General features: G+C 39.9%; 2 protein-coding genes across 3 annotated transcripts in view; both read left to right on the top strand.

The window, feature by feature from the left end:
- The window catches only part of CFAP69 (cilia and flagella associated protein 69), a 62625-nt gene extending 57567 nt beyond the window's left edge, over window positions 1-5058 (top strand). Inside the window, exons 30-33 of the mRNA XM_082194072.1 lie at window positions 553-660; window positions 2186-2263; window positions 3879-4002; window positions 4629-5058. Coding sequence (XP_082050198.1) covers window positions 553-660; window positions 2186-2263; window positions 3879-4002; window positions 4629-4831 — 513 coding nt within the window. The 3' untranslated portion in view covers window positions 4832-5058. The remainder of the gene's footprint in view (window positions 1-552; window positions 661-2185; window positions 2264-3878; window positions 4003-4628) is intronic.
- A 1442-nt stretch (window positions 5059-6500) lies between these two features.
- On the top strand, window positions 6501-15089 carry CLDN12 (claudin 12). 2 transcript variants are annotated; one of them, XR_014212699.1, is made up of 4 exons: window positions 6501-6665; window positions 9603-9669; window positions 10938-11754; window positions 14063-15089. XR_014212699.1 is itself a non-coding variant. In XM_082194215.1 (3 exons), the coding sequence occupies exon 3, from the start codon at window positions 10959-10961 to the stop codon at window positions 11694-11696; it is 738 nt and encodes a 245-aa protein (XP_082050341.1). In that variant the 5' UTR covers window positions 6502-6665; window positions 9603-9669; window positions 10938-10958; the 3' UTR covers window positions 11697-15089. The 2 variants fall into 2 exon arrangements, 1 of the variants encoding a protein (XP_082050341.1); XM_082194215.1 differs by having other exon boundaries at window positions 6502-6665; window positions 10938-15089.
- Window positions 15090-15599: the final 510 nt, after the last annotated feature.

The following is a 15599-nucleotide window of genomic DNA, read 5'->3' as shown; positions in this document are numbered from 1 at the left end:
AGCTTACTTTTAAATCAGATAATTCTAATGGAAACTTAGTGTTAAGGTTGGAGAAAACATTTTCAAAGGGGAAAATTTTGATCCTGCAGCAAGAATACAAAACTCACTTGCTGCGGTCACGTTAGTCTCTTTTGGGGGGGCGGGGGGCGGAGTCAAGAATTAATTGACCTGCAATTACTAGTTCCTGCAAAACGGGGGGTCATTCCCTACCTTCCATTTATGTGACTGATTAGAACTTGTATCCTGCTCATGACTGCAATACTTCATTTTGTCCCGCCCGCCCCCCAAAAAGGCTAGTTGAAGACTTAGGAAGGGGGGAGTTCTACTCCATAATGTAGCTTGGAACTAGATATATGAGGAATTCTTCATGTAGTTTTTTCAATGGTTCAGCCAGATAACGTGCCACTTTCAGTCTCTTCTAGTAGTCAGGGCTTTTTGCCTAATTCAAGCCATTGGTCTCTAATGGAGATGCTGTAACCATTTTTTAAAATTGATGCGACCCAAATGATGATGGGATCTTTTGTGAAAATCTAATCTTTCTTTCCCTCCTAGATCACAGTTGCTGATCTTCCAGGACTTATTGAAGGTGCACATGCAAATAAAGGAAGAGGACACAAGTTTCTGAAGCATGTGGAAAGAACCAAACAGCTCCTCTTTGTTGTAAGGACATGCTGTAGCTTAGCTTTTTATTTGACATCTTTAAAGTCTGCTTTTAATTTAGGCTTTGTTTTGCCGAAGAAGTAACCCGGAGGTGCCTGTTCATTACATCATCCTATAGCTTTGCTAATATTGTAAATGAAAATTTAACACGTAACATGGATAGCTGCATAGCTCAGTTGGTTAGTGTGCGGTGCTGACATCACCAGGGTTGCAGGTTCAGTTCCCGTAAGGGACAGTTGCATAGTCCTGCATTGCAGGGGGTCGGACTAGATGATCCTCAGGGTCCCTTCCAACTCTATGATTCTGTGAGAATATCTATGAGCAACCCATTTTGATGAAGAACCGCCAGGTGCAACTGTTGGGAACCAGTTCAGATTGGTCATGATTATATATTTCCACTGAAATATATTGCTAGCCAATGTGACCTGACCTTCACCAGGTCTTCAGATGACTCGGAAAGAGCAAGAAATTGTAGGAAGCTTTGTTATACCAAGTCTGAGCAGGGTTCCACACGAGTCTTCCCCCGCCTTACCTGGAGATGCTGGGAATTGACCTGGGGACCTTTTTCATGCAAATCATGTGCTTTACCACTGTGGTATATTCCTTCCCCTTTGTAGTAAATTTATCACGTAGCTGATATTTGGGGTGTGGTTGGGGAAACCTCAGGCCTGTGAGTAGTTGGGGGGGGGGGACACACACACCAGTCCATGACCTTTCGATCACATGATGATCAGGTGTTGGACTGGAATGCCTTTCCAGTTTGGGACTTTTTGAATTTGGCACCCTCTTCTGTTGCCTTGCCTAGCAAAAGAAAAAGCTACCAAATTTGGAAAGTGCCAAATTCAAGCTGCAAAGGAACAAAGGGAGACTCCCAATGCTTCCTTTGCAGTTGTGGCAAGTAAATTTTAGCAACATCAGCAAAGTGGTTCAGATTTAGATCCCCACCCTGATCTTAAATAAGCCAAAAGCAACATCAGGCTCGCTTTGGAATGCATGTATAGCGACAGTAATTTATGTTGGCATCTGTCTGTCTCAACAGACAGTGGAGTGTACCTGTGGGGGATGAAGTCAAACCTCTGTTAGCAGCACCGAAGCAACCTCCCTGGGACACACGTCTGGGTAGTGTGTATGGAGGTCCTTGGGTGTCCAGATGACAAGACCCCACCTCTCTCAGCCTTGCTGGTGTGGTCCAAAGGAAAACAGAGCAATATGTTTGGCACCATCTTGACTGCAGGAGTTGCTAGAAGGAAGCATACAAGATACCACATAAATGCGAGGCAGCGGAGGAGAGACAGTAAAAGAACACATAAAACTAAGCAAACAGATTGTTTCTGTGAATTGGAAACTGTTCAGATATAGCAGAGAGGATGCTATTTTGGGGGGGAAATGTTTGTGTGTAACAGCCACCTCACTGCCATCACTCCCACGCTGCCTGTCATCTTCATGGTCTCTTGGAAAGTGAAGGATAATTATGTGAGAAAGCATTTGATTGTCTGATTTTAAAAAAAATATGTTGATCTTTCAGGTTGATGTAGCTGGGTTTCAGCTTTCTCCTACAAGCCCATTCAGAACAGCCTTTGAAACTGTAATACTACTTGCAAAGGTAAGTGTACTGATTCTTTTATATACAGGCATGATCTGTCCGTATTGCGACACACATGTTCTGACATGAGAGACCTAATTAAGATTTGATTTGAAATGTTTACTTGAAAGGCACACCTATTAAAGCTACAAACTTGATAACTGTATCCAAGATGTTTGAGATTTGGAAGTTTCCCATTACTTCTAGGGAGAGCTGCTAACATAGTGTTTGTTACTTTGTTTTTCACTAACTCCATTTTCATCTGTATGGTGGAAATTTCTCCAGTTCAAAAGGCAGTGAGAAGCCAAGCAGTTTAGTCTTCAAGATTGCTTCCTGTTATCAAATAGAAAACACGTAGCTAACAAAATTTGTGATGCAGATTTACAGTTGTGAATTCCAATTGTACTGTCTCTTAGGAATTTATACCTGAGAGGCTCATGTGCTCCCAAGTTTACACTGTCACATTTATATTGGCTTCATGTGCTTATTCCACATGAGAATATTCACCGGACAGCTATGGTTTGATTTATTATATTTCTATGCTGCTTTTCATTCAAAGGAATCCCAAAGCGGCGTAGAAACAACATATAATAACGTGATAGAACTTAATAAAACATCACAAATACAACGTAAATAATACAGAATAATTAACAAATAATCGGTGAAATAATTACAACCTATAAAGCTCCGTTAACAACTTAAAAAAAGCTAAACATCTAAATCAAAGCAAGTCATATGATCAATAACTCACTGCAGCATTTATAATCTACCAAACAATATTAACAACATCAACAAAATAGCAGTCAAAAATAAACTAAGCACTGTTAAGTTCATACACACACTCCACACACCCATGACTCATAATTTATTTACTCTATTCAGCTCATTAAAACTACGTGTACACATAATGCCCATGGCAACAACTCCCTTCTGAAGGTTCCTCAGTGGCTCCCGCCTTGTGGAACACCCTCCCATTAGATGTCAAAGAGATAAACAATTATCTGATGTTTAGAAGACATTTAGAAGACAGGCAGCCCTGTTTAGGGAAGTTTTTAATGACTGATGTTTTAATGTATTTTTAATCTTTGTTGGAAGCCACCCAGAGTGGCTGGGGAAACCCAGCCAGATGGGCGGGATATAAATAAACAACAACAATTATTATTGTTGTTGTTCTTCCTTGGGCTGGAGGTAGGGCAGCACAGATGAAACCAGCTACCCCCTGATGGCAAGCAGAGTCTTTCTCTTCTCACAGTTTTTCCTCTGGAAACAGCTCCATTATGAAGGCATCTAGGACTGGAGCATGGGGCAAGACAGGAGGGAGAAGCCAGTCATGTGATGCAGTCACGTCTTTTATTTAAATTGTGGTTGTGTATTATTATTGTGTACACATGGTAGACAGTAGTAATCAGTAATGTGTGAAAGGTTAAACGTACCTTCATGCTCCCCTTGATTTTGCCTCTGGGCCTGCTCACCCCTGTCATGTGGTCTTGAGAGGTTGTTTAAAAGGGAATGTGGCCCTCCCTGCTCTGCTTTGCATATGTATTGTGTAGTAATTAAGAGTTAAATGAAAAGGCTTGTATAAAGCCAAATACTTTCAACGACAATATTTTACAAATGGAAACGACTTATGTCGCAGGAGCTGGAACTATATAAAGAAGAACTTCGAACTAAATCTGCACTTCTGGCTGTTAATAAAATGGATTTGCCCAATGCACAAGAAAAATTGAATGAGTTTATGGAACAACTGCGGAGTCCTCAAGGTGAGATACTTACTGTACAGCTCCTTTTTTAAGATAACATATTCATATATCTTTGATATGTAGCAAGTAGTGAGTTTTCATTACTGCAAAAGAAGAAACATTTTTCAGTATATTGATTGTATTTTAAAGTAAAATATAACCAAACTATGTTGTCTTTCATACTAGCCTAGAACTGTAACGATGCTAAAATGCTAGTGTCATAGAATTGTAGAGTTGAAAGGAACTGTGAGAGTCAATCTAGTCCGGCCCCCTGCAATGAAGGAATGTTTCACCCAACGTGGGGCTCGAACCCATAACCCTGAGGTTAAGAGACTCGTGCTCTACTAACTGGGCTATCCAGCAGATAAGAGCCTTAGAAGAAGAATGGAATGCAAGCCAGTCATCTATTCTGTCAGTAAATGCAGTTAGGAAGTCTTCTGGGCCAACAGCCACATCTATTGTCCTCTCCTAACATCTTGGCAGTCCAAAAACCCATTACCCTGACTTCCTTGGAATGGAATATCTTCAAACAACTCTGCTACTGCTATTACATCAAGCATCTATTTAACTGAAATCCACCCATAGCAAATTTTATACTGGCTTTATACTGTGTGTAGTAACTCTAATTATATATATATATATTTCAGATTATATGCACACTCTTCCAAAAACTATGACTCCAGAAGTCACTGTCAACTTCAAAGAGATCATCCCTGTATCTGCACACTCTGGTGAAGGAATTGAAGAACTGATCATGTGTTTAAGAAAAGTACTAGATGAAGAATCTGAGAAGAAGATTGAAGATCATCAGAACCAGCAGCTTCGTGCACTGAGGAGCTCAGAAATATAGCAATTTCTTAACACACACAAACTATTATATAATATTAATATTAATAAACCTCTTTCAGGTCAACCATTTCAAAAAGAAAAGAGAGCATGTTATTTTCCAGTTTCTGTAAAATACAGAAAAGTGTATCATGATATTTTACAACGTCTTCAAGTTGCACAACCCTCTTAAGTTGTAGAATATATTTCAAAAGATGTAAATAAACATGTAATTTTATATAAAGATAATAAGGTATTATTTTTGTTATCGTTTACTAGAGATTTCAAGAGTGGCATCCTTCAATCAGTGCAGGAGAAGAACGTATAAAACTACATGTGTTCGCTTTCCTGAAATATTTTGGGCAGAAATATTTAAAATCACCAAGACTGTAAAGTGATTTATCAGTAGCAGTGCTAAGTTGAAGCATGGCAATGACATAGTCTCTATCCTGGATGCACCAAAGATGAACAGAGGAAAAGGGAAGAGATAAAAGAATTAGACAACAGTGGCAAAAATTGGGTCTGGAAATTAACATAGTGGCTGGCAAAGATTGCCTTTTAGTGGAACAGACATGTAAATGGTGAATGTTTGTCACTTCTACAGCCATAGATAATCGAAGATAAACAAAACTCAAATTTTGCTCTACGGAATTATACATTCTTGATCAGAATAAATTATGTCTGCCTAAATTAGACTGAACTCCTCACCTCTTTTGAGCAGGGACACTAAAAATGGTTGATTAGAGATGGCTGCAACTGAACTGGAAAGGAAGCAAAGGCCACTAATTCTTCCCACATAATCAGATCAGCTTTGGGATGGCTTCCTAATATGGTCCTGAATAATCTACTGCAATGATGCCCAAGGAATAAATAGCACTGGTCCTGGTTTCTCTCCTGCTTCCTTTCACAGTTCCTCATCTAATATTGCTACTGCCAACCTTCACATTAAAAATAAAACATCACAGGAAACTGAGGCTTTTAAAGCAACAATGATGAAACCATGTTTGGAATGCTGTGGTGAATAATATATATATGAAAGCTAGCAGCTGGGTTCCAAAGGATTACATCAGAAGTGAAATTCTACTTGTGTGGGTGTAAGATTGTATTGTAGGGTGGGAATTATTATTATTAGTAGTAATAACAAATTTATTACTTATACTGGGTTGCCCCAGCCACTCTGGGTGGCTTCTAACATATCCCCTCCTCTCTCCCCACCCCTGTCAAGTTGTATCAGAAACAGCTTGGGAGGGGGATTCTGACGGGAATAATAACCCCACATCCCCTTGAACGTGCTTAGCTGGTGAGGTCAGACTCACAGGTGGATAGTGATAGCCAGGTCTTAAAAGCTGCCTTCTCAAAATGCTGTAGCTGAGACTTTTTAAGAAAGCACAGTTTTGAGATCAGGCATCCATTATTATGCTTTAGGGGAAAGTTGGACACGTAATTCTTAAAAAGAGAGGCAGAGAATATATACATTGCGCAGCAGCCGGCCTGTTCAAAAGGGTAAGAGAAAACTGGTAACCAAGAAGCCTCTGAAGAGATGCAGTGTCCTATTCCAGCATCAGTTCCTTTCCAGCAACGCGCGATGGAGCTGGAGAAAACAACTTGAAATACAATCAGAAAGAGGAAGCAACCGGAACAATAGAGTAGGAAGAGTGATCCCTGGGAATTGTAGTCTTTAGAGAGGAAGGTGAAACGAAGAGCTTTGCAGGCGGAGACTACAATCCCAGAAGCCTTTGGGCACACCTGGAAAAGGCAGCCGCTTCCTGAAAAGCCGAGACTGGGAATCCTTAGCGTCAACAAGAGGGGGAAGAGAAATTGGATGCTTGAAAATTAAGTCCCTCGAGCGTGGGAAGGGGGTGAGTACGGGGGAGATAATCTCTCCTTCTGCATTTATTTATATGTGAGCCATTGCTCCTTCCAGAGAGGCTGGATTTCATTAGGATCATACGTCACTACGGACCGATAAGGTGTAATTTCCATTGAAATAGATGGGATTTACTTCGGCGTAGACGTATTTTAACAGCACAGTCCTATGCATATCTGCTCAGAAGGAAGTCTCAGTGAGTTCAATGGGGCTTACTCCCAGATAAGAATTAGAATACACCCTAAAGATCGATGGCATGAACATATAAACACCTGGCGTGAAATATTGCCTTTAAAAACAAATGAACGAATTGGTCCTTCTCTGATACTCTGGTTTGGGGTGAACACTCGAACATGGGGCGATCAATAGGAAATTCCGGGCAGCGCAAAGGAAGTGGTTCTTCAAACAACCCATAATTATTTTGTGGGATCTGCTGCAGCCTGCTTGACACGGCGATGGCTTCTATCTCAGATTGTTTTAAAAGGGGATCAGAAATATTCATGGAAGAAAAAATTACCAGTGGCAGCTATTCATGATGGCTATATGCAGCCTTCAGGTTTTTGAGTCAGTACGCCTCACCAGTTGCTGGGAATCACAAAAGGGGAGAGTTTTCGTGTCCTGCTTGTGCGATTCATGTGTTTAATCGCTGTGGACACTCAATTGAACAGACCTTTGTTCTGATCCAGGTCTTCTTACGTTCTTCTCTTTGTGTTTGTATTTCAAATGGTTTGATACTTATTATGCCCTGAGTCACAGTTTAGCCCACACACTGGGGCTTGCTTGTGAGTTGTTCCATCTCTTTAGTCATCATTAGTAACGCAAGCAAAGTGACTGTCTTTTTATAGTTTCTGTGCAGTATTTTTGAAGGTTTCAAAATGGTGATTACAATCGGCTTCTCACCTTCCTTGAGTGCGATAACCCATAATTGAAGGTAAAACAGTTCAGATGCTGGCCGCAGTAAAACCAGTATAAACATCACGTTATGTTCAAATACACTTATCACAAGTGCTGACCCAGTTATTAGCACATAAATGAATCAATGCACATCATATGTGGTTCCCTCTACATTCTCAAATTGATCTTGCATCCTTCTAATTATGAACTATGGTGATTAAACCCAAGCTCAGCTTATAAAGCCTTCCCCAGCTTTGAATGGATGAAAAAACTTAACCTGTTGAATTTCTTCTTGTGAAACTGTTAGAGATGCATGATCCTTGCCAGATAAAGATTGGCAACTGTACTATGTTTTTACAAGTTGATATTAAGCACTGGCTTTTCATATTTAAGGTTAGATCTTACATGTAGAGGGTAGCAGGTTGTACCATATGCACAATTAAGTGCATGTCTGCAGTGCATATATACAACACTCCACGCAGCCAGGAATGCTGAAGAAATATGGTTTCTGATCACCTGGAGTGTTGCCTACATGTGTATGAGAAGCACAACATAGATGTGAATTTGAGCACCTCGGGTGAAGTCTGCAGCCTCCCTTTGTACATAAATGACTTGCACATGCAGAAGATCCGAGCCAGGCTTGTAGCTCATAAAAAAGTATTACTCATCTGTACAACACTTTTGGGTGCAGAGTGTTCTGCAATACTTTCATGTGCCCTTAGGATAGGTATTGAGGAGCAAAGGTAGAAAAATAGCAAAACTTTTCTCTTTTGACGACTCATAGGAAGAAATGTAACACTGTCTTAGTTTGGGGAGAGTTGAGTATGAAGATGTGTTGATGGAACTCCTTCTTACAGGCTTAGCACTTTGGGAGGTCAACTATTACTGAATATTCCCCTATGAAAAAAACTGGTATTGTGCAATAAGGGGAGCTTTGGATCTTGGGAAGCTGGCTCCACCCAAGTTAACGCTGAAGAATTCATCTTGGCCCCTGTTCCTTCTGTCCAATCTCTATAGCAGTGATTCACATAGCTGTCGAGCGTCCCCAGCGCCATGTCCCGCTGCTGTCCCTTATTGGTGGATGTCCCTTAAATTTCCCGGGTTTCAAAGGAAGCAGCTCCTCTCCCTCCCTCCCTGCCGACCAGGGAGGAGGGAGGCTCCAACTGTGTTGCTTGGCTGCCCGCCCCACCCCCCTCCAGCCTCCTCTCACTAGCCTTGGCCCCCGGGAACCCCTCCCCGCCGGGACTGGTGGGAGCCTCGGGCCCTTCCGCCACCATCTTCCTCGCGGCTGCCGAACTGAGCGTCTCTGCCTGGGGCCTCCCCCCTGCCTGTCACCGCTGCTCCCGCTAGGCCGTACTGCGGCTGTGCTGCCAAAGGACCCAAATGAGATGGGCAGCCTGGCATGGTCTATGAATTGATGAGGAGCCTTGAGAGGAGAGCGAGGGCAACCATAGAGAAAGCAGTTCAGAAAGAGGAGGAGGTGGAGGCGCGGGCAGGTGTTCCAAGGGCTACAAGGGAAGGACTGCAAGCCCTTCTCCCATAGATTTGTAGTGGTAGACTAGCATAGATGGTCTGATCTGCGGGTTTACTTCGGGCACTATTTCCCCCCCCTTCCTCCCGCCCCACCTGATGGAATTGAGAGCTGCAGATGGAGCACGAGAGAAAAGATACAGAACTGCAGCAGCATCTTCGTAGCTTGGACATCGTTTTGCGCAAAAAGTGGTTGCTGCTTGTAGTTATTTAATTCCAGTGTTTCATCGGCTGGTGTCTTGAGCAGCAACCTCTGGAAATGAAGGGCTAAAAACCGGCGCTGCTCTCCGAAATTATCTGGTCCCTTTTAACTGGTTGACTAAAATCCCTTATTTTAGCTGCTGGTCCCTTATTTTCAAATCTGTAAGTTGACAGCTATGCTCCTACATGTTAATTGTGACGATAATGAAGGGTTTTGAAGTGCTTTATATAAGTGAAGACTAGTTTGTTATATCTGTTGTAGTCGTATTTTCTCCAGAATTAATTTGTTGTGTCCCCCCTCCAGATCTATTAGAATTGTTCTACTACTTGCAAGAGTTCTGCTGTTATTCTGGATTTGGTTAAATCTCTTGGTAAGTTTGTTCTTCTAAGCCTTTAGAACAGGGGTTCCCAAACTGGTCTGAGTTTATTTTTAAAAAAAAAAACATTTTTATTTGATTTTTCCAATACAAAATTTAAAAAATAAAAATCCAACTACATATCCATATACAGAGATTTCTCTGAATCTCAGGACTTCCCCAACCCCTTCCCTGGAGCCCTGATTTAAATATTTAAAACAGCATCTTCTTCCAAACTCTAACTTTTATATCAATCCATATTATCCATGGTAATTGTTACACCACAAGTGAAATCTGGTCTGAGTTTCAGTCATGTGGTCTGTGGCCGTCTATGGATTTCCGACTGAAGATGGGAGATGACATATCAATCCCTTTAAATATTTGTGGTGATTTTTATTTGTATTGCTTCTTTTACGTTGTATGTATTGTATTTTTATTACAAGTTGAATTCTGTGGAATGCAATAAAATACAAAATATAAAAAAGAAGCAGATACAAATACAATTAAAAATCATACAGCATCTAGCACAATGGCTACACCAGGCAGAAAAATAATTGTCACCCACCAATGCCCTCAGCAAATTTCAAATGGTCCATGAGCGAAAAATGTTTGGGAAACGCTGCTTTAGAAAGAGCTTCTCCCAACATGAAACTGAAGGCATATTAAGACATTAATCTCTGATCATACATGATAAGTGCTGGTGTCTGTAAAGACTTATTCTCAGCTTAGATCTTTATCAACTTAATTTGATCCTTATCAGTATGCAAAAGACTCAGTATTATGGTTGCAGGGTCCCTCCCCTCTTCACACACATTATTAAATAAGCATGAAACCTAGCTATAACCTAACTATAGCTGGATAGTTTGGTGAGAGGCCCAGGGGTACACCGGATCTCCTTTGCTATACCAGCTACGCCTGCTGTTTTTTAATTACCCACAAGTAGCTTCTGATTCTGAAAAAAAGTATTATTTAATAAGAGTGGCCCATTGGAGCAGAGCCTCCTGCACAACCCAAGCGCCAATGTGCCTTCTTCAGAATTCAGTTTAATTTATATTTCAAGACTGTCAGTCATTTCTCCCTCATTATGGTTAAAAAAAGGGGTCGATCAGAATATTTATTTATTATTTCTTTATCTCATACAATTTATAGAGTCATTTATTATGATTTTTTTAAAAAAAAACGATCACAGAGGTTTACGAACAGAGTACAACAGTAAAATTATCGTAAAAACAGCTATCCAGATAATAAATCTTGATGATTTAGTAAAGTTTTTCCCTCCCCAGGAGACATTTTTGTTGGCTAAGATGGGTTGCCGTGATGTCCATGCTGCGACCGTCCTCGCCTTCCTTTCTGGTACAGCTGCCTTATCTGGACTTATTGCCGCCGCTCTGCTGCCTAACTGGAGACAGATGCGACTCTTCACCTATAACAAGAATGAGAAGAATGTCACCGTGTACACTGGGCTCTGGATTAAATGTGTTCGCTTTGATGGCAGCAAAGACTGCGTCATCTACGACACTGAGTGGTACACAGCAGTTGACCAGCTGGATTTACGCGTCCTCCAGTTTGCTCTCCCCATCAGCATGTTAACCACTGTCTTGGCTCTGTTTCTCTGTTTGATTGGCATGTGTAATACTGCCTTCATAACCACAGTGCCCAACATCAAGCAGGCCAGATGTCTCATAAACAGTGCGGGCTGCCATCTCGTGGCCGGCCTCTTCTTTCTTCTTGCATGTGTCATTTGCCTGACGCCATCTATCTGGGTCATCTTTCATAACCAAGAACTGAACAAGAAATACGAACCGGTTTTTTCCTTTGACATCTCTGTGTTTATTGCCATTGCCAGTGCAGGAGGCTTACTGTTTACAGCCATCCTCTTATTCCTTTGGTATTGTGCATGCAAAACGCTTCCTTCCCCTTTCTGGCAGCCTCTGTATCCTCATGCGCCCAGTGTGCATAGTTACGCCTCCCAACCTTATTCTGCACGGTCACGCCACTCTGCCATTGAAATTGACATTCCGGTTGTTACACACGCTTCCTAAATGATAAGCTGGAGAAGCCAAGCACCTGCAAGCACTCTCCTTCGCCAAGGCACTGCAGGTGAAGTGTTTTCCCCATTCCCTCAGAGACATCTAAAAATGTTTTACAAGGCTAGGTGGGGAAAAATTGCTATTGTAACTTGATAGCTTTTCCAATTTCTCTATCTAGGAATACTGCAGAGATAGGAATGTAGTTAGGTAAGTGAGCCATAATATTAGAATTCTACTTGTTTTGATATTGAAGCTGTTCACAAGTTTCTAGTTCTCATTAAAACTGGTGGTGTGTGAATTCATAGGTAAATTAAAGACTGGGACCTTTTTGCTTTTTATATTTTGAACTAGTTTCTTCCATGAATTGTACTACTGGGGAAAAACATGCCTGCTGGTGTTTATAACCCAGCGCTTGAAACTTTCATTTTTAAGTATTTATTGTCAGTCCAAATTTTTACCTAATTCAAAAATGCCTGGGCTGTAACGATGTTTACCGATAGCCATTTTGTTTTGTTTTTTGCTTATTTAGAAACATTTGTTTTGTTTAATTATTAAAAGAATCACCTTTAAATAAAAAGAAATATGTATATAAGCAGCATTATTCAATATAATAAAAACTGAAAGCAAAAAGTGAACATCAATAATATTTGTGACTTTCCAGAAATTTACACCTAATCTAAAACAACCAGATTTTAATAAGATCATTCAAAGATAGCCATTTTGTACTTTTTGAAAATGATAAACTTAGGGATGTTGATGATTCATTGTAATAATTCCCCCCATTGCAATAGCATAGCCTGCATTTGCTTTTAGGTTTAGGTGATATTTCTTAAATGCTACATCTTTCTCTTTTTAAACATAGGAGGTGACCAGAATCCATTTACAGTTAAATTTTACGTAGTACAATACTGATAATTAAAATAGTCTTGGAATTATCTAAAGTTCACCAATACTAGAAATCTATATTAATAGGTCCCCTCTGCACTAGACATTTAAAGCAGGATCGGGGTCTCCTAACAACTCTCAGCACCCTTAACAAACTACAGTTCCCTTCAGGAGGAAGCCATGACTCTTTAAACTGGAGTGATACCTCTTTAAATGGGGCCATAGAATGCTATTATATTTTGATATATAGTTATATTGGGCTTTCTGGGTTATTTATTTATAAGAAGGATTTTTGGATAACCAAAATTCCTGTTGCTGTAACTTAAAAAAAAAAAAATCAGAATTATTTTAAACACCTTATAAGTTCGAATGAAATATGCTGCACTGTATTCATTGTTTGCTTAGCAATGCCCTTTGAGCTTTAGACTGTGTTACTAAATTAGGGTTGTTTTATGGTTTGCTGTATTGAAAATGGGCCTCTGAATTAATAGTAACACTAGTGATTTCACAGTATTTTTATATAAATAATTCTGAAGATGAGATTATTGTTAGAGGCAGTGTTTGACGACTTTTTTTAGAGGACTTCTGGTGCTGTAGCTTTTCATGTAGGTCAGATTTCTACATCTCTGACCTTGGTCTTTTTCCCTATTCATTAGGAATCAGGTATTTGGCTTGTATTCAGGTAATTTTTTCCCATTTGGTGGTATTTATGCCTTTTGAATAATGAAAAAAATACGAGCAGGTATCAGCTATCAAGGTTTATTTTAAGTATTCAGAAATATGGAGCATATAGTTTGAACTTTTCCTTTTTTAAAAATCCACAAATGGTTCTGAACATACTCTGGAAACCAAGCCTTTACTCATTTGTTTTAGCTGAAGGAAAACCTGGTTTTCTTAGTTGGTTAGGGCTATATATTCTTAAATAGTTAGGCAAGTGTAAAAATATGATCAAATCAAAGCACTTATCAACATTCCATTTATAAAGAGAATTTTTCATCTTTCAAACTGGGTGCCTGCAAAAATTCTCTTTTTCTTTAAGCAGCAGAAGCTTAAGCTGAAGAAAACTCAGGATCTTGTTTTACAATTTGCATTCCTCTAAACCCAATTTCTGCGATGTGTTCCATACTGATGCTTACTGTGATTAAAATTTTAGGTAGATCAATCCCGAGTCACAGGAGAGTTTTTGTTTTGATTCAAAAATTCACTGAAACACGGCTACTTTGAAGTCTATGGGGATTAGGAACAGCAGCGTCCTATTGATTTGTTTACAGGTGAAAATTGAAAGCTTTGATAAGTGCTTTGCAGTTGCACTATGTAAAAATTCACCACATGTGGTGAATTCAGTTTGCTTCAGACATTCACCGCTCATGTGATTGATGAATTCCCAAAGTATGAGGCAGGCCTTAACTTTTATGTACAGTTGTTGACAGAGGTATAATATCAATGATGCTAGAAAATGAAATAATTGAATTCCCTTTCCCTTCTCTTTTCAGAGGTTATATATCCACTTGCTTGTTTTGTTGAAGATCCTGTGATTCTTTCATAGGCATTCTGAAACTTAAAAATGTGCTGTGCAGCTTTCTTTTTCTTCCCTTCCTTCCGATGTTACCAGTTCTTGATTTAACATTGATTTGTGTCCAATGATGTGTAAGTGGAAGGCATCTTGAAGAACCAAACTTCCTTCCACTGAAGCCCCCTAGACTCTTAAAAAGCCTCTCCAGATGATCCGCATGGGTTGTGCCACCCAGAATGGCAGTGTGAAGGGCAAATTACCTAAAATCAGACACAGGAATCTTGCTCCAGTAGAGCTCCACTGAGTGCAAGATTTCTCTGTCTGATTTCATAAGATTCCTGCTTTCTACTTTCTGCTGCAGTTCTGTGAGATGCACTCAAAATCAACACCTTATGCTGTATATGAAGTTTCAGTCAGCAAAGGAAGGGTGGTAGCCTCCACACTGCATGAATGATGCTGAGAGCTTCAAACGATAGTACCACATGGTTCAGTCATAATTCTACATGTGGTCCTTTTCTTTTAAAGCCATCTGCTACTTAGTCTAGATGTTTGTATTTTCAAACTTGGTAACTTCTTCTTCTTTTAGTTTTCTGTTGTGTGCTTGCCTTAACATTTTCTTTTAGACTGGTACTATTGGTGCTACAAGCCAAATGTATTAGCTGTTGTACATTATCCTTTAAAGACAAGGTTACCCCAAAATGCATACCTATTAAAAATTCTGAACCTGCTTCTGTATGCAAAAGCCAGTGGATTTTAATTTAATTGTAAGCTGTCTCTTGAACTTTGATCTTGTTTAGCTTGTACCAAGAGAAAAATGTGAATTTCAATATTTGTTACAGAAAACAATTTTTCCATCTCTGTTCTTGTGTTCTGCATGAATATGTATCCATTTCTTCAGAGTTGCCTAATATAGAATTCTCCTTTTGGCATTTAGTTATGCTTTGTTATGGTTTACATTTTTTTGTAAAAGAAAGTATGTATTTTTACTTATAAATGGTATTGTGCAACTGTGGCTTATTTCTATAGCTAGTTTTGAATATTGATCAGTTCAGAGAGCATAAAAGCTCAGGGCTCTCTAGTACAATTGATTGCCCTCTAAGCAAACTTCAGTAACTAACTGTAACCCTATACACATCTACTGGGAAGTAAGGCTAAATAAGATGAATGGGACACATCCAGTTAAATGAGTGTAGATTTGTACTACTAATGAACATATTTAAAGTGAGGACAAACATTATAAATGAGGTGGCAGTATTCTGAACCCACATCTGCAGTCTCGAAGAGACATCCCAGGAACTGAAATGTGTAGTCAAACCAAATCCAGCATGTTTGCTTAGATGTCTCCTTCCATTACTTATGGGGGTAAAAATGGGTGGGAGTAGAAGGAATTTGTGGGAAATGATGTGTCTATGGAGGGAACTGTTTGGTCTCAGATCTCTAAAGTACACATAAGAACTGGCATCTATGAACCAACAGGGCTAGCTCTGCACACAAAGCATGCCCTACTCATTGGTCAC

This window comes from Podarcis vaucheri, assembly GCF_965113315.1.
Source record: "Podarcis vaucheri genome assembly, chromosome: 12".
Classification (NCBI taxonomy): domain Eukaryota; kingdom Metazoa; phylum Chordata; class Lepidosauria; order Squamata; family Lacertidae; genus Podarcis; species Podarcis vaucheri.
This window is presented reverse-complemented; position numbering and strand designations above follow the sequence as displayed.

Excerpts from the sequence above, each read along its gene's own strand:
- CLDN12 (XM_082194215.1), top strand. The coding sequence starts at position 10,959 with ATGGGTTGCCGTGATGTCCATGCTGCGACCGTCCTCGCCTTCCTTTCT.